General features: G+C 48.8%; 1 protein-coding gene across 1 annotated transcript in view; it reads right to left on the reverse strand.

Annotated features, from left to right (window-relative positions):
- Positions 1 to 348: 348 nt before the first annotated feature.
- Positions 349 to 18,790, reverse strand: part of RPS24 (ribosomal protein S24) — a 45,379-nt gene continuing 26,937 nt past the window's right edge. The window contains exon 5 of the mRNA XM_088019869.1: positions 349 to 381. Within this exon, the coding sequence (XP_087875995.1) occupies positions 364 to 381 (18 nt within the window). The 3' untranslated portion in view covers positions 349 to 363. The remainder of the gene's footprint in view (positions 382 to 18,790) is intronic.

Genomic DNA, 18,790 nt, shown 5'->3' on the forward strand with positions numbered 1-18,790 from the left:
CCCTTCCCTATGGGGTCCCCATCTAGAAGGCAAGGAGCAAAATCCAAGCAAATGACACGCTGCTGAATTTCTACCAAGACTTCATAAAATCACACAGACCACCCAACTCAAGACCCATTTTTCAGATGGGAAAACTAAGGCCCAGAGATGGGAAGAGGCTTGTGTAAGATCAGCTAAATAGCGGCAGATCTTCACTTAGGGCTCTTTTCTTCTATGCCAAGAAGTGTCTCCCCCGATGATGGCACTCACCCCCTCTTGTCCTTCCGCCTTACTCCTGACTTCCGTAGCAGGGGCAACCACCACTCCTTTGAAAGGCAGGAGGAAGAGGCATCTGGAGGAAAGGCAGGCAGTCGGCCGACTTTTCTAAGCAGGGCTCCGACTCTGGGGGAAGAAAAGAGAATTTAAGAGCCAGGCTGAGGTGAAAGCTGGCAGCCAACAATCAGGCCTAGAGAAAAATGCAAATGAAATGCAGCCAAGAAGGAGAAATGCAGAGACCTGAGGCTGGTTACACCAAGCGTGCTTGTGTGCACGCGCGCACACACACACACACACACACACAGTCTCGCATCCCGCGTCATTCAATTCCCCTGCGTGTTCTAAACCTAGATGATCAGATAATAAGAGGTTGAGTGGTATGCATAACATCAAGTTGATTAAATTTGTTTACTGATAATTCTTTCAGGTTCCCATGAATATCGTGTAATTTCCTTGCTGTATTTCAAACAGATTTGGGCTAATGCATTATTGACAGCACCCTTGCAGACCATCTCGACAATGTCATTCAGGATAATTATTTCACAACAGATTTCCAGAGCCCCTGGTTCCTGTTGGGATTCACTTGGGCATAAATTACAGAGCCGAATATTTAATCAGTGTCCCCATTAGAACCCCGCGGCTTATTTTTAGGAATGGAGGAGGGAGAGCGGGTGGGGGAGAGGGTATTTGTCTTATTACAGCATGAATACATTTCTTCTGTTCTGGGTGGGTTGGTTTTTTTTTTCCCCAAAGCTCAACCAAGCTGAAAAGCAGCCTGAAGCATCCTTGCCTTTTTTAGAAATAAACACAAGCATTAATCTTTTGACTGCATTAAATATTAATGTTAACGGATCACATAATGTGAAGTTAAAAAAGCGATTAACATTTATACCATATTCTCTCTCCGTGACTTTTCCATTACACAAATTAGTCCCTCTCTTAACGAATAACACCTAAGCAATGGTACTCGGAAAGGTACGACCAGGAGGCAGGGGCTGGGTGACCGTTTCTGGCATTTCTTAAAGAGAACAGCACGGGGCGGGGTGGGTGGGGAGGGGGGGCGGCAATGGGCAGCCACTGACCAGACCTGCCTCCCCGCTCCGCTTGTTCAGCCAGAACCGAGGTGTGATGTAGTTGCTCCCTTGCAAGGAGAAGGAGTAATCTCAGGGCTAATTAGCAATGCCAAGGGGCGCTGTGCCGGATCCAGCAGTGTTTACGTTTCCGGCTATTTGTGTTGTTCAAGCAGCAGAATCAATCCAGCAGGGAGCCTATGCTGAGCGCCCACTCCCAGCCCATGCTCCACGCCCCGGCTGCTGGCCTCCCACTGCAGTCTGGCTTTGCTACCATCGCACCCCAGAAAGCGGTCACGTGGGACCGCCGGTGGCCTCCCACCTGCCGGCTCCAGCCACCTCTCCCCCAGCCCTCCACAGACTGACTTCTGAAGCCTGTGAAGTTGGCCATCGCCCCTCCTTTGGAAAAGAGTGTGCCCCTCTGCTGTTGAGACTTCCTCTGACCCCCCTTTTTACTTGAAATTCTGTCTTACCCACCGAGAAGCCCATTAGAAGCCACCAGGCACTGGGAGTCCCCCTCCCCTGCCCCCGTGCCCTTTCTTCCTTCCTCCTCCTCTCCCCCTACTGCTGACCCCAGGTCTGGCTGCCCTCCACCAGCACCCCCCGCCCCCCCACTGCCTAATTCAGATCCATGCAGGGGTCTTAGGCCTGCTGAGTCCCTGCTGATCATCTACATCCAGGCTCTCCTCCATAGCCCCAGGCTTCCCACCTTACCGCTGCCAGAGAGACTGCACCCCCGATGGCTCCCCAGGCCTCCAGGATGAAGTCTGCCTACAGCCTGCAGGATAAAATGCGTTCACAACCAGCCCCAACTCTGAACACTAGTCCCTGGCCACTCCCTGCCACACACCCTCTGTTGTAACCATATGAGACTCATCATCATAAATGATTTCTATCTGGAGAGTGGAGAAATGAGGGCAGAAGACCTTGCAGCCTTCACAAAACATGACTGGGCACCGATAATCTGCCATAGGGTGGGAAACCTCAAGGAATCCAATCCTGGCCCTCTGCTCGGAGGGTGGCTCTGAGGCGACTGCTCACTCTGCCTGGGGTTCCCGCAAGGTCAGAATAGAGCGATCCAGGCCACTGGGGCTCATCAGAGAATCTTCATGGAGGACAGGCATTTGAGCTGGACCCTTAAGGAATAACAGGATTTCAACAGGCAGAGGATGTTCATCTTATTCATTTATTTGGTCTGACTGGCACTGGCAGTGAGAGGAGGATAATGGGACCAGGCTGCGGGAGAACCTCTCACAGGGTCCCAAGACCATCTTCATCCTCCCTGTGAGGAAGCAGCCCAGCCCCAGCCCGAGGGAGTTCCTCTGGGTCGGCCGCTGCCCGTGAACTGCCTGCTCTACCAAATTCACTTCTCACATCTGGCACCCTGAGTTCTTTTCTATTTCTACACTCAGTAACCTGAGTTCCAATCCCAGCTCAGCCACTAACCAGCAATGCAAGCTTGGGCAGGTCCTTGAGAAAAAATGAGAAAGGAGTTAACAATAACGCCTCTCGTGGGCACGCAGGAGATCAGGTAGGGCGAAGGGCACCGTGATCGGGATGCCCTGTCGGGATGGTCTCTCGGTGAGCCACCATGCTCCAGCCCAGCCTCTATGCCCCGCCCTCTGGCACCTCTGGGGTCCTGGACTCCATGATGCGAGTGCCCCGCTGGGGTCCACCGTGAGGTCAGTGCCCTGACTCTGCCCTCCAGAGCTTCGGTGCGCGGCCCAGCCCACAGCCTACAGGCAGAGGCCCTCTGTACATCCACGTCTCCCTGTCCTGGCATAGTGCAGACAGGGGCCTGGACAGGGGGCCGTTCATGCACGTGTCACAGTGAACTCTGCCAACCCCCACTGCCCTACTTTCCTCTCCTTCTCGCTCTCAGGCCACCACATGAGCCTCGTTCATCTTTGACTTGCAGACTTGGCTGCCACTGCTCCAAGATCAAAACATCAGAGAGCCAGACAGGACTGTGGTTCTCTATTGCAGGCGCTTTTTTGTTGCATTTTCATTTTTTGACTAGTATGTGTACAGTTGGTCCTTGAACAACGCAGGGGGTTAGGGCGACCGACCCCCTGCTCAGTTGAAACTGCACGTGTAACTTTTGGCTCCCCAAAAACTTAACTACAAATAGCCTGCTACTGTCTTACCAAAAACATAAACAGTCAATTAACACATATTTTGTATGTTATATGTATTATATACTGTATCCTTACAACAAAGGAATCTAGAGAAAAAAAATGTTACTAAGAGAACGATAAAATACATTGACAGTACTGTACTCTATCCAAAAAAGAAAAAAAAACACACATATAAGTAGACCCATACAGTTCAAACCCATGTTGTTCAAGGGTCAACTGTATATGCTTTAAAAAGTCGAACAGCACTAAAGGGAATTTAGTGACAAGTGAGTCTCACTCCTATCACCTCCAACCCCAGTCCCTAAAGGGCCCTTTCCAAGAGGGATCTGCTATTGCCAGAGATAGCTTATGTAAATTCAAACATATATTTATATCTTTTCACACAAATTTTAGCTTATTATACATATTGTTCTCCACCTTGGTCTTTTTCACTTACTGTATCTGAGAGATGAGCCCAAATCAGTACATTCTCCTCACTCTCTTTGACACTGCAGAATATTTTATGACATGGAGGTACCATCATTCCGTGTCCTCCTTGTTGACCCGTGGCCGTTTCCAGTCTGGTGCTGATGCTTCAGCAAACCACCTTGCAAACACATCATAGCACCAGGGGCCACAGGTGGCCGGCAAAGTCACCCAATCCTGTCCATGCCCCGAAGGTGCCGCCTCCTCCATGAAACCATCTGAACACCTTCCCTTTGATGAGAAAGGAAACTGTGCCCAGAGAGGTTTTGTGACTCACCCAAGGATGATCAGCTAATTGATAACAGAATTGAGTGAGGAACTGGGCTTTTCCATTCCATGGAATTATTTCAATCTGTATTTTAAAAAATCATTCAAACTCTCCACTTTACAGAGGGGGAAACTTGAGGCCCTTCGAGAAGGAGAGCATCTCCTCAAAATCCTAAAGCAGTGGTTCTCAAACTCAAGCACCAGCATCCCTTGGAGGGTTCGGTAAAACAGAAGGCTGGGCCCCACCGCCAGAGTTTCTCATTCAGTGAGTCGGCCATGGGGCCTGAGAACTTGCATTTGTTACCCGGTAATGTTAATGCTGTTGATACAGAGACCACACTTTGAGAACCAATGTTCTAAGGGTTCCTGGTATTCGGGTGAGGCAAGGGAGGCCATGTGGGTTCTGACTTCCCAGCCAGCCAGCCACCAACCGACCCATGATTTAAATGCAACAGCATTACTTTTTTCTGCTGTGTGGATAAGATTAGCTTTCGTTTTTTTACTGGTGTTTGACTGCTTCAGTGCTGTTGTGGGGAAGCGACTGGAATATATCAGAGTCCTTATCATTTGGTGATGGGAAGCTACCCTTCATTTCCCTGGAGCTCAGTGGTCACGCCCGCCATGGGGGGCAGGGGTGGGGTGAAGACCCTGGGACACAAGGTGAGCTGTCAGAGCAGGAAAAGGGCCTTTCCAGCCAGTCTCCTCCCCGCTGGACACACCATCTCATAGAGTGGAGCCTGGTGAGGAGGGGCATCACAGCCCAAGTGTGCCCCCCACCTTGGCTACACTGCCGGCTCTCCCTCTATAACCTTGGCTCTGATTCACTGGTTCTCTGGACAGCTGGACTCTGCCCTCAGCCTGAACGCTTTGACCAGCTGCCTCCGAAGGCAGGGAAAAGTCCAGCCATCACTGGTTCCCTCACTCTCCTCCCCCATCCCAGAGTTCCCAAGCAGCCTGTGGATGCCATTGCAAGATCTGGGCCTCAACTTCCAGGAGCACAAGTCCCTTTCTCGACACAATAGAAGACACCGAAGTACCAGTCAATGCAGAAATATGCCAGAAATGTGCCAGGGAAGGCTTCAACGTTCTCATGGTCCGCTGGATGGGGATTTGGAAGACTGCTGGTGTATGTCACTTTATGGCTGAGTCTTCCTACTATGGAATACCCTACTGTGTGAGTCTTCAGGAGGCACAGCCCTCCTCCTAAGCCAGAAAACGATGCAGGCCTGATAGTTGTTTCATATTTCCATTCTCCTCTTTGCAGCTGAAGCCCAGGGTGTCATCAAAGAAGAGTGGACCAGATGCCCATGACTTGAAGAGGCACGGTCAGGAGAAAATGCGTCTCAGAAATAGAGGCAGCTCCTAGGTCCTTAGGGCATCCGAGTGGGGACAGAAGTAGCACCAGCTCCACACCAAGCCTACCCTGCAGCTCAGCTCAGACTGTGGTCCTGGCGCCTGGCCACCCTTATCCTGCTGATGCTCTGATAGGTCATATTCTCTTTTCCTAAGGAACATTCTTTTCCTACTTAAACCAGCCCGAAGTCATTTCTGTTACTGACAACAGTGAACTTGGACTAACACTCACGCCAACGTCAGAATCCTCTAAAACCGAGAGGAACTTTTGTCCTGAACTACCCCCCCCCCCCGCCCCGACCGGCCGCCCCGCCATGTCATCCGAGCAAGCCAGCCATCCCTGCAGGAATCTGCAGCCTTCGACTTAGCTTGTTGGTAACAATAATCCCTTTTGCTTAAGCATCAATTATGTCCTTTTCAAAGCTGTCCCCCCACTATCCTGCTATCACCAAGCACAGGTGAGGTTGAAAGAAGCAAGCAGAGAGAGACTGGGACTCGGGTTTTTTTTTTTTTTTTCTATCACTACTATTAACAACAATAAAAGCCGCTCTTTGTTAAGAGTTGGCTATTTGCAAGCACTGGGCTAAACACTTCATTATATGCTGTGCAACCCTGCAAGGGAGATGTTTTGCTACGCATTCTAGTAATGCAGAAACAAGCTCAGAGAAGTTAGTTAATTTGCCTAAAAGCATCCAGTTGCTAAGTAGAGAACTTGGACTTGAATCTGGGTTCAAAGCCAGAATTCTTAGTCATTATATTAAGTGGCTTCCCACTGTTCTGCCTTTGCCTACCTTTCCAACAAACCACTTAAACCCCTCTGAACTCCAGGGTCACCAGCTACAGTAACTGCTCTGACTTGCAACACTGAAGTTTACATTCTCCAGGAAGAAACCGAGTGCCCTTGAGACAAGGTTCTCTTCAGCCAAGCTCTGCTGGGGGAAGGAATTTAATTAGAACCCAGGTGTCTCAAACCCCAGCATCAAAGCCTACCGGACAGGCTCACATCCAACCATGGAGCCCTAATTCTGCAGCCTCAGCATTAGTAAATCTTCTCTCGGGCTCTTTGGTGGTCTTGCGCAAGGTGGCTGGCTGGACAGGTGGGCCTTGCCACATTATTAATTTGGATGCTGATTCACCCCACCTCCTAATTGAGAAGGATTCTAATTACAAAACCCTGGAAAGTGGCAGGTCTTGGGAGCTGACGCAATCAGCCCATCACTGCTCCTTCCCTTGCCTTGCCCCGGGGGCCGGATGGAGAGGGAGCACAGAGCAGGAGTGCTGGTCAGAGGGCAGGTCTCTGCCAGCTGAGGGAGGGGGTGGTGGGGTCTGCTGCCTAGCAGAGGAGGGGCACTGAGTTCTGGGCAGCTCAGCTGGGGACCCAAATCGCTGACTCTGCCTTTTCACTGTGCTCTGAGGAGGAGCCACACCCCACCCTCAGCCCAGTGGGACCAATTAAAGCATTTACAGTAAAACACAGGAGGGGATGTACCTCCCCGTCTCCATCTTGCCACGTTTGTTGAAGGAGCGCCTATGACATTACACAGATTAATACTCCACTGAGCAAATTAATCCTTGGGATTTCACTCACTACCTGTGGCTTATAAATTTTAATTGGCTCTAAACCGCCACCTGAATTGATGTGGGAGTGTAGTGATGCAAGGCAAGACATCAGAAACAGTGCCAGCCACACGTGTAGCTTCAGGAAAGAGGAAGGAGGGGGACGCCATATTCCAGGTGCCAAAGTGGTGAGGGAAGGCGGGCATCTTTCAGTGCCCGCCAGCAGTATTTCCTTGTGCATTCAAGGGGGTAGGAAGAAGGATGAAGAGGCAGCCCTTGGCCACCTCCTTCCCTCCGCTTGGCTCAATCTTGCCCATCGTTCAGATTTCACATTTCGATAGTTCGACAAGCTTTGATTGAGCAATCGCTATGTGCCACGTCCTGGGCTGGGCAGTAGGGAGTCGGTGTGCTTAGAGATGGCTGGGTGGTAAGAAAGGGAAATTCACTGAACTCGCCCCACCACCACCCCCAACCCCCACCCTTGGTTAGAAGTAGAGACAGCACTACTGTGAAGATGCGCAGGTGTCAACAAGGAGAGGCAAGGGCCTTGAGGCAACTGGAAGGTGATCAAGCCATATTCTCTGTCTCAGTCCCTTTCAGGGGCATGGGCCCCTTCCTTTCTGTCAGCACACCGACAGGCTGCGCATCTTCCTGCACAAAGCCTTCACAGCCTCCCATACAGCAGCCTCAGCTGCCACAGTTAAGGCCCTCAGTCACTGTGTCCCAATTCAAATTTCCAGGAGAAAGATGCTGACTGGCCCAGGCTGCGTCTCTCCTCACCGTTCCTGCCCTTTGCTAGGCTCACCAGTGGTTTCTAACTTCCTGAAACTTCCTTCTTGGCTTCTAGGACTCAGCTGGTGCCATCTTTCCTCCAACCTAGGATTAGGCCTTTTCTGGCCAGTCCCATCATTTTGACCCTGTTAAGGGCCTCTGAGCATTGCTTCAACTCCACGCACAGGCTGTCCTTGAATGTGGCTCCACTCGGGCCCCTCCCGCCACACCCATCTCTCCCCGCAGCGAGAAGTGCATGCACCCACCCAGGCACCGTGGTTCCGTTCTACACTAGCCCTGTCCAATAGAACATTCTGCGATGATGAAGTCTACATGCACCATCCAGTAGGGGCGCCTGGGCGGCTCAGTCATTAAGCGTCTGTCTTTGGCTCAGGTCATGGTCCCGGGGTGCTGGGATCAGACCCTGCGTCGGGCTCCCTGCTCCGCGGGAAGCCTGCTTCTCCCTCTCCCACTCCCCCTGCTTGTGTTCTCTCTCTTGCTGTGTCTCACTCTGTCTAATAAATAAATAAATAAATAAATAAGTCTACATGCACCGTCCCACGGCAGCCACTAGCTATGAGTGGCAAACGAGTCCTGGAAACATGGTGACTACTGCTGAGGAACTGAAGCTTTATTCATTTACCGATGAGTTTTTATCTTATTTTCATTAACTTTGCCTCCCACAAGCCTCCTAGCCCTGCCAGACTTCTCTTCTAATCCCACCCCCGCCTTACAGCAGCCCTGAGTCACTCTCCTTGACTCTGTCACCTGTATTTCAGAACAAAGTCTGGCTTTTCAGCCCCATAGTCAAGGTTTTCGTAATACTAAAATTGGAACATAATCCTGCTTCATCTCCCACCCTTCCTCTTTCTCTCCTCCTGCACATACAGCAATATCTGCACCCCTTCAACAAGCCCTGCCTTTTCTCACTTCTGTGCCTGGCAGACTATTCTTTCTGCCCAAAATGTTCTCCACCCCACCTTCCTTCCAGTGCTAGCAAACTCCTATTCATCCTTCGAGCCCCAGGTGGACTGACCTTCCCTGATCCTCTTCTCTCTCCAAGTTAACATGCCTTCTTCCGTACCCACGTATCAAGGTCAGGCCTACATAAGCTTTGGGTAGACCGGCGGGGCATGTGTAGATTTAACACTGAGATGACATTCGTATCACAGCTATTTAAATATTAATTCCACCCAGGGTCCCCTATACACGTGAGCATCCCTGGAGGCCTCTGCAAAGGAGTAATTTGTCATTTTGCACAAGTGTGGACTTTAATCTCATTCTGCAAGGCTAGTGTGCAGGGGGATGTACAGCTGTTTCCCGAGCCTGACTAGCCACTCGACATCCATTTCTCGACACATATTGCTTATTTTCCATTCATTATTTATGAGATAAAAGTGATTTTTTAATGGAAAAAAACTTTGTGAAAAAAATGCCTCTCTCATCTGCCAGCCAAAAACAAGCTCTGTGATAGTGTATAAATAAACTTAGATACAAATCTTTTATTTTTTATTGAAATATAATTAACCTACAGTGTTAGTTTCAGGTGTACAATATGATTCAACAATTCCGTACATTTCTCAGTGCTCGAGACAAATGCTCTTAATCCCCATCACCTATTTCACCCATGCCCCCACCCACCTCCCCTCTGGTAGCCATCAGTCTGTTCTCTGTATTTAAGAGTCTGTTTTTTATTTGTCTCTTTGTTTTGTTTCTTAGAGTCCACACGAGTGAAATCATATGGTATTTGGCTTTCTCTGGCTGACTTAGTTCACTTAGCATAATACTCTCTAGCTCCATCCATGGTGTTGAAAATGGCAAATTTTCTTTTTTTTTTTTTTTTTGGCTAATATTCCAGTGTGTGTGTGTGTGTGTGTGTGTGTGTGTGTGTGTGTGTGTGTATTCTTTATCCATTCATCTATCAATGGACACCTGGGTTGCTTCCATATCTTGGCTATTGTCAACAAGGCTGCAATAAACATAAGGGTGCATATATCTTTTCAAATTAGTGTTTTCATTTTCTTTGGGTAAACAACCAGTAGCATAATAACTGAATCATATGGCAATTCCATTTTTAATTTCTGGAGGAACCTCCATACTGTTTTCCACAGTGGCTGCACCAATCTGCATTCCCAGCAACAGTGGAGGGTTCCTTTTTCTCCACATCCTCACCACCATTTATTTCTTGTGTTTTTTATTTTGGCCATTCTGACATGTGTAAAGTGGTATCTCATTGTGGTTTAAATTTGCATTTCCCTGATGATGTCTGTTGGCCATCTGTATGTCTTCTTTGGAAAAATCAAGATGGTCTTGGGATATAATTTCTAAATCCCATGAGTCTCCCAGTGTTTCTCAGAGGGTGACCCCTGGACTAGAGCATCAGTGTCACCTGGGTGCCATTTCAATATGTAAATCACAAGCCCTCCCTAGTTCCTAATCAGAAACTCTGGGGTGGGGCCCCAGCACCCTGTGCTTTAACAAGCTTTCCAGGTGGTTCTGAGGCCCTGGCTTATTTCTGTATTATGAGAGCTCCTGAGTGGGGTGAGTGGAGTGAGTTCTGCCACCCTCAGCTCTCCATGCCCAGCCCCTAGTCCAGTGTTCTCGTGTGATAGGCCTTCATAGCTCAATATATGTGTACTGAATGAGAAAATGAATGCATGCATGAGTGGATGAACAAAAAGTTAAAAACAAATAGAAAAGAAATTGAGCAACAGATGCAAAAGAAACTAGAATATAACTTCTTGTTAGGCATTCACATTCAGACCTTCTGGTCCAATGAGTAGGAAGAGAAGTGTGAATAGACGATATAGGCATTGTAGACCCCCCCAGACCTGCTCCTCTCCCATCCCCCCATCTCCTCGCCTTGTACTGAGACCTGAGTGGCAGTGCTTGGTCACTCACCCTCTCCAACCCAAGTCCCAGAAGAAAACTCCTAAGTTCCTCAAAAAAGAACCCAGGAGTAAGGGAGCCCTGGGTCCTAACTGGCCTGTGCAGGACCCATAAATTAATTACTTAATATCATTTACAAAAGGCCAGTTGGCCTCGAGATGAATGGAGCTAATGCTGTTCCTGGCATCCAACTTAAAGATTCAAGGCGCCAGAAATACAAAGGAAGGCTTCTTTCAACTTCCAGACTAGGCTGCTGAATAAAGCTGGAAGGATGGGTTGGGGGGAGGGGGGCTATTCAAAGAAGGAAGAAAGGTTTCTTTGGTGAAGAAATATTAATCTCAATATTCACATGGCGTTAAAATATATGTTTGAGATCTCCAGAATGAGATGTTCATAAATAGATAAGCTCTAAGTGGATGATTTTTTAGCCTTGATTTTCCTTTACTGAAATATAATTAACACTTCCTGAAACCAGCTAGCTTGGAATAATTTAGTTCAATTGTAAGTATGCAAAACACTTAACAATTAGCTCCATGAAATGAGACCAGCCAGCACTGAGCCGACTTCATTAATGCCCTAAGTGCATATGCCCTATTATAAGAGCTTTCAGAAATATTATATAAATCTGAAATGCCCCCATAGAATGAAACAGGGAGGGAGTTTCCGATTATTTCCATTCATTTGAAAGCTACATCTCATAAACGCAGCGGTCTGAAAGATGATGGCAATTGGTTTTAATATTTTTACAGCCGCTTTGAGGTGGTAAAAAGAAAAGAAACTAAGGTATTGTAATGGGGTCTTTAAAGCCAGCGTGATTTAACCTCCCATAAAGAGGGGCAGCTTGGGCGGGAAAAGCTCATGGGTTCTCAGAGTCAAGGGCCTTGAGTTCAGCTGCCATGCCTGGCACATGTCCTTCACCTACCTGGGTTTTCTCATCTGTAAAATGGGGCTGACCAGGGACACTATTCAAATAAGTAGCCATCAGTGTGGCACAAGCCCAGAGGAATCGGAATGAATGCTGGCGTTAAACGACCAGAACCATGGGCACAGTGGTATGGTCTGCACACCCAGTACCCTTGCCTATTCGTCCTGCTTGAACATCAGAGCAGCAGAATGAGAATACAGCCCTCAGAATACAATAATGCTGCTGAGAGCATTACAGGAGATTCTGAATGGGACAGGGCTTCAAAGAGGGAATCCGCCTCTTCAAATACAGATAGACACTGGCTGGAGGCAACACCAACTCAGGCTACTTCCATTTTGGAGCTCTGAGTGGAGTGAAAAATGAAGAACTGCCAAAGCAGAATGAAAAAAAAAAAAGTGGGCAATTTTCAGTGTGTACATTTACCAAAATATTGTTCTAACCCACCAACTCAAAACAAGTGCAATCCATGTGATTTTGCTAGTCCTAAAATAAAGCCTGTATTCCTGAAGAGTGTGGAGCCCTACAGGCATGGAAGGCCAGGACGGAGACACAAATTCCAGACTGCAACATGCCCATCTTTCTTTCAGTCCCACCAGTGAGCTCTGGGACAACATGAGACCGCATGGGGTGCCAACATCAAAGATCCGCACCTGAAGTTCTAGGGGCGGGCAGCCATAACACCTGGGTCCCCTAAAAACAAGGGGAGCCAAGTTGCTGGTTCCACCTCTGGAGAGCGCTGACTGAAAGTGAGTTCTTCCCCACATCTGGCCCTAACTCTGTCCTGGGCACTGCTGGGCAGGCTGGCTGCCCATTCCCCAAGGAGAGCCCCAGGGACAAGAGGCACTGAACACAAACCTGCAAGTCTGCTTTCACCGGACAAGGGCTCTCCTGGGGAAGCATGGTGCGATGCATCTGAGTTTCAGGGAAGTAGGTAGCAACATGAATTAGGTTAGAAGCTACTGAGTACCTGGCCATGTCAGGTATTTTTCATGTGTAAAACTCTCTCCTTTACAGACATGAAAACTGAGGCCCAGAGAGGTCAGGTGACTGGCCCAAGATCACACCACTAATGAGCAGTAAAACTGGAATTCCTGCTTTCCTCTTCTGCATTGAAGCTCCTGCTCTCTGCATCCACTCATCACACTGTTTACAGAGATGCATTTAGATGAGGTACCTAGCACAGTGCCTGGCCTGGAGGGGATGCTTATAAATGCCTATGGGATTTGAATAGAAAACACTAAATATGGATCTTGTATTGATTTCCTACTGCTCCTATAAACAAATTAACACAAACTTCATGGCTTAAAACAATACAAATCTATTACCTTACAGTTCTACAGAAGTCCAGAATGGGTTGGTTGGCAGGGCTGCATTCTTTATGGAAGCCCTAGGAGAGAACCTGCTTCCTGGCCTTTTCCAGCTTCTAGAAGCTGACCACACCTCTTAGTTTGTGGCCTTTTCTTCCAACTTCAGAGCTAGCAGCAAACCATCTTTAAAAATCTCTCTCTCTCAGCTTTATTGCTTCCATAATCCTATCTGCTTCTCTAACTCTGACCTTCTTCTTGCCTTCATATAAGGACCCAGCGGGCCCACCCAGGCAATCTCAGATACTCTGCCCATCTCCAGAGCCTTCATTTAACCACAACTGCAAAGTCCCTTTTGCCATGTAAGGTAACATATTCACAGGGTCCAAAATTAGGACATGGACTTTTGGGGGGCCCACTATTCAGCCTATCACAGACCTTAATAAATGAAATCGTAATAGCCATTCCCTCTTTGAAATTAGCCAAAAACTTTAGCAGATCATTAATGAGCTCAATTCCAGATTTTTAGGATAAGATTCAATATCAAATACTGATACTCCTTACCCAGAGTAATAATTTAGTGGCTTTCACCTGCATATTTGTTGTCATAATAAATGCTTTCTAAGGATTTCATTTCATCCTAAAAAAATTCCCTGTAATTTAGCCATTATTACCTCCAATTTACAAAGTAGGAACCAGGGCTTCAACAATTACACGATCTGCTCAAGTTAGTACATGGTAGAGCTGGTATTTGAACTTGGACTAGCAGAGGAGGAACTGGCCATCCTGATCGTTGGTTCAGGAATTATTTCTACCAGACGGCCTATGAATGGAAGAGAAAGAGCTCTGGAAAATATAAAGAGGTCTTAATATTAAAGGACACACAAGGAATATAAGTAAGAAAGCATTTGGAGCCAAATTCCGGTTCTGCCACTTGAGCCTCAGTTTCCTTATCTGTAAAGAGTCTTAAGCTCCTTGGGTTGGTATGGACATTAAGTGGAGACAATGCAGGCTAAGCTTGGTAACAGTGTTCCATTTATGTTAGCTGGGCAGGCAGGAAGACCAGGCGTAGCCCTAAGGGTCCCAATGCTGGAACTAATGCTGGTCAACCTCAAGCCACTCCTTCCCCTGTCTCGACCTGAGCACCCCTGCCCCCCCACCCCCAATGTGCAGTGAAAAAGATGGGTGCAGCAAGCAAGCTCTCCCTCTCCAATTTCCAGTGAGAAGACAATACAGGCTTCCTGACTCTAGACCAAAGGCCTTCCTCGTACTGTGAGCATTCTCCTTTCTCAGTCCCAGGGCAGCCTCAAAATGGATAGGAATGTATAAAAAGGTCTTAAAGAATCTTGCTCAGAACCACTTCCCACAGATGCCCTTCACACCTCTTCCAGCAGAATTGCTTATCAGGCACATGAAAACATGAAAGCAACAACAGAGTCTGGAGCCTGGTCCCAAACTGTGTTTTACATGGGGATTAATGACTAGTGTGATCAACCGGGAAAGGCTGGCTCTGGAGGCTTCATGATGACATCATCTGGGCAGTTCCTTTGTCCCTGGGAAGAGAGCTCCACCCCTCACCATCTCACCCCCTCGGGAGAGTCCACCGCCAGACTGCCGTGTCAAAATGTAGCAGACAACAACAAGCAGCGTGCTACAAGACAAGCTACCTTGTGGGAAGAGGCCCAGAGGCCTGCCCCGGGTCGCACAGCCAGCAAGCACAGCCCCTGACTGTCTGCTCAGCCACTAAGGAGCTATTGAGACCTTGGGCAAGTCACTTACCCTCTCTGTGCCTCAATTTCGACTCTAAAAGAGAAGCAAAAATTAACCTATTTAAGAAAGCTGTCATGAGCACTAAATGAATTAAAGTATGTAAGGCGCTTATGTAAGGTACCCAGCCCAAAATAAGACTGTGTTATTATTAACAGCTACCTTCCTACAACTTGGCTCTAAGCCTCCTGGATCCTGTACTCATGCTCTTCCCATGACCTCAAAGCACGTCCTTCTGCCAGGTCAGGGCTCTGACATTGCCATGTCTTCTCTCCACAACTAACATGAAAGTCCTGGGCCAGAAGGGACCTCAAGGTCTCCCATTCTCCCAACTTAGCCAAATAAGACTGTTGCTTCATCAACACTCTCCCTGGCAGTTTCTGGGATCATGAGAACATAAGGAGTTAGAAGAGCCTAGGAGTTACACACTCTCGGCCAGAATTTCCTTCTCTAAATAGTGATGAAGGCCATCAGACAGAAGGGAGAAGGCCCTCACCCCAGTTCCAGAAAGCTGGATTCTCAAAGCCAGAGGGAAGGCTGTCCCTTGTTCTCCCGCCCCGCCTGATTCTGGCTGAGCTCTGAGAGCTCGCTGCCACGTGGCCCCCAAAACAGCTGCCCTTCAAGGAAGCAGGAGGACTGTATGGATATAGCAGGACCCAGTTGGCTGTTGTGCTGCCCAATTAAGGACCATCACCTTGTCACTTTGCCCATTAAAAGCCCTAATGCCAAGGCCTGCTTTGATGTCTAACCATCTCCCCCTCACACACACAGCTTGTCTCTTCAGTGAGCACATGACCCCAGCGGAGGGGAGGCCCACAGGAGCACAGAGGAGATGGCTGGCAGGGGCAGCCACAAACACGGCCCCACTCAGCCAGCTGGGTCAGCAAGGGCTCTGACACACACACACACACACACACGGCATCCTAGGCCACTCGAGCTACTATAGTACAACACTACAGCCTAGGTGGCTTATAAATACCAGGAATTTGTTTCTCGCCTTTCTGGAGGCTGGAAATCTCAGATCATGGTAGCAGCACTGTCAGGTGAGGACCCGTCTCTGGGTCACAGACTTCTCACTGGGTCCTCACCTGGTGGAAAAGAGGAGGGATCTCTCTCTGGCTTCCTTCATGAGGACATTAATCCCACCCTTGAGGGTTCCACCCTCACGTCCTAAACATCTTGCGAAGGCCCTACCTCCTACAACACCACCTGAGAGATTGCAATTTCAATACACAAATTTTGGGAGCCACAGACATTCAGACCACAGCACATGATGTGACGATGTGGCCTACAAGAAAGCCAAGAGTCTTTGTGACCTTGGGATGGGGAAAGCCACACAAGGAGGATTAGGAATGTAGGGAGAAAGTAGAATGAAGCTCTAGAATTGAAGGGGCAAGGTGGGAGGGGCATGCCCAGGACCCCTACTCCCCACCACTCCTTCAGGAATGGAAGGAGCCAGCTGAGACAAGGGCCATGAGAACACTACTTCCCAAGCACCCCTTGGCCAGCAAAATCTATCTCTACCCAGAATTCCTGGATTAAATGATAAGAGGCCAGCAGGCCTGGGTTCATATTCAGACTGTGCCACTTAGGAGCTGTGTGACCTTCTACAAAAAGTTAACCTCTCTGGACTTCATTTTCCCTATCTGTACAATGTGTTAAAAACACAAATTCTCTCATTGGGTTTTTCTGAGGATTGAAGGGGATAAATATATATCATCCTCTCCCTTCCCATGGTCTCTGCTCTACAGTTCACTCGCAATAATGTTAGCCACTGCACACCACCGTATCTTCAACAGCCAGCACAGCCTCGGCCCCCGCCAAGCACTCAGTAAATACCTAACCAACAAATGAATGTGCCACCACTTGTGTGACAGTAGTTAGCAGGCCCGTTCTTCCCGGCAGGGTTATGAGAATTAAACGGGATTCCATTGTGTCTCTCACAATGCCCCCCCTCCCTTATCGGCTCAAAGCGATCTGAGTTCAGGAAGAACCCACCAGCAAACTGTGCTCTTTAACGCCTCCCTAATGGTACAAGCTTCCTGCCCAGAGCCTTGAGGAGGCAGCCAGCTGCCCATCAGGAGAAAATCAGATCCCGAGAAACTGGCCGGTTCTGCTCTCCTGCTTATGGTCTGGAGGGAGACAAAGAGCTTCAATCGACCCTCGGCCTGTGGCAGGGGCGGTGGTGTATTTGCCCTGCCCGCGGCCCCAGCTGAAGGGGCAGCCCTAAGTGGCCCTGCTTGTAACACAGGTTTTCCTCTGACTCGATCGATCAGAGATGGATACCCGGCCTAAAAACATCAAGGTCCTTAAGACACCTGTTGGCTAACCAGTAATCCATCAGGTTTTTTCCTCTCAAGAATTTGGACCAAGTTAGACAGGAATAGGCATTGTGGGTTGTATAGACATGGCCACAGTTGGTCCCATAGCAAACCAAACCATCTGCAAACAAGCTGGGGGCGGGGGGGGCGGTGTGCAGAGCAGAGAAGCCATGAGTAAGCAAAGGAGTCCTGCCTGCAGGGCAGAAAATAGCAGAGAGGCTGCTCAGAGACGGGCAAAGGACAAAGGCCATACAGCCCAAGAGAGATGGGAGACTAGAGACAGAGACAGAGGGGACCTGCCTCCCTCTCTGGTGGCCTCCTTGACCCCGCCCCCATAAGCCCAACTGGTCTCACTTTCCATCTACAGATCCCTGTCCTGCTCCAACCACCATGTCCTGTCCAGCACATGAGTGGGCTCATATGGGCTGTAGTCCGTGCAACCCAATGATCCCCACCTACAACAATGGGCGTGGTGCTTCCCAAGCGGCAGGGGCGCCCCTTGGCCCCTCTTGTCTTTATGTCCTCTTTCCATCCTTCCTAGGGGCCCAAGCCCCTCGTCTTACAAGGACTTCCCTGAGTTCCTGCTTAGTATGTGGATTAGGCTGCCCGAGAATTCAGGGCAACACGGCTCAGCCGTCTAGAGATAACAGGAGGCATCTGTAAAATATTCCTAGAGTCCCCGTCTTTCAATGAGGAAGGTTCAGTGCAGCCATGACATGATAGATTATTTGTTTGGGTCCCCTAGAACTGAAAGTTTCCTCCACCAAAGGAAATAAAAGTATAACTCCTCAAGGCACTACATCATTAGCCAAGCAGTCGTCTGGAGTCAAAAGACTTGGGTTCAAGTTCTGGTTCCACTACTTACTAGCCCTATGACCAGGGCAATAACTTAACCTCTCTGTTGTTCAAATTTCTCATCTCCTATGGAAACAGTTTCTGACTGGTATGGTTTGGAAAGGACTCAGTGAGATAATGCACCTAATTTTAAATACTGGAAGAGGTTGTCTATCCATCTGCCTGCCTTTCCTTCACCGTACGTGACTGGCAACAAGTAGGTACTAAATAAGTGTACTGTGGTGGGTGAGCCCTCCTCATCCTATGGCAGTGGCTGGCTGTGATGCCCAGTGCCATCAAGCACAAGTCACAGAATCCATTCCCAAGCGCACTAGACCACGAACCCCTGGAGAAGAGAAGCTATATCCTATTCATCCCATCATCACCCACTTCTCAGCACCAGCTTTAGTAAAGGTTGGAAGAGTGAAGAAACAAAGGAATGGGTTCATTACAACATGTCCAGCTCTGGAATGGTTCAGCTATGGTTATCATGAAAATGCATCCTCCGAGTCTGTACCTGTCACCTAGGAGAGTTATGCCTAGGCATGGACTTGGACCAGGCCTTCTATCCACCTAAGACGGAACACTCCCACCATGCATAATGCATGTGTATGTGATTAAGAGCCAGTGCCAAGGATGCCCAGCTTCCTGTGAGCCCCAGAAACAGATTCTCAGCTGGGACACCGGATCCCTACCAATCTCCTTCCACACACACACATACACGCACGCCAGGGAAGAACATGTCCAAGCTGGCCTCACCTAGAAGGTCCCAATCCTCCTAGACAGTTGGGTGGAGGCCAGGAGTTGGGGGATCTGGGCCAGGTCCTGTAGGGATACCTTGCGGTCCACAGGTGGGTGCTTTTCCCTGAGGGTA

The sequence above is a fragment of the Eumetopias jubatus genome, unplaced genomic scaffold, assembly GCF_037043125.1.
Source record: "Eumetopias jubatus isolate StellerSeaLion01/CBP00866 unplaced genomic scaffold, mEumJub1_p1.0 scaffold_17, whole genome shotgun sequence".
NCBI classification, from domain to species: domain Eukaryota; kingdom Metazoa; phylum Chordata; class Mammalia; order Carnivora; family Otariidae; genus Eumetopias; species Eumetopias jubatus.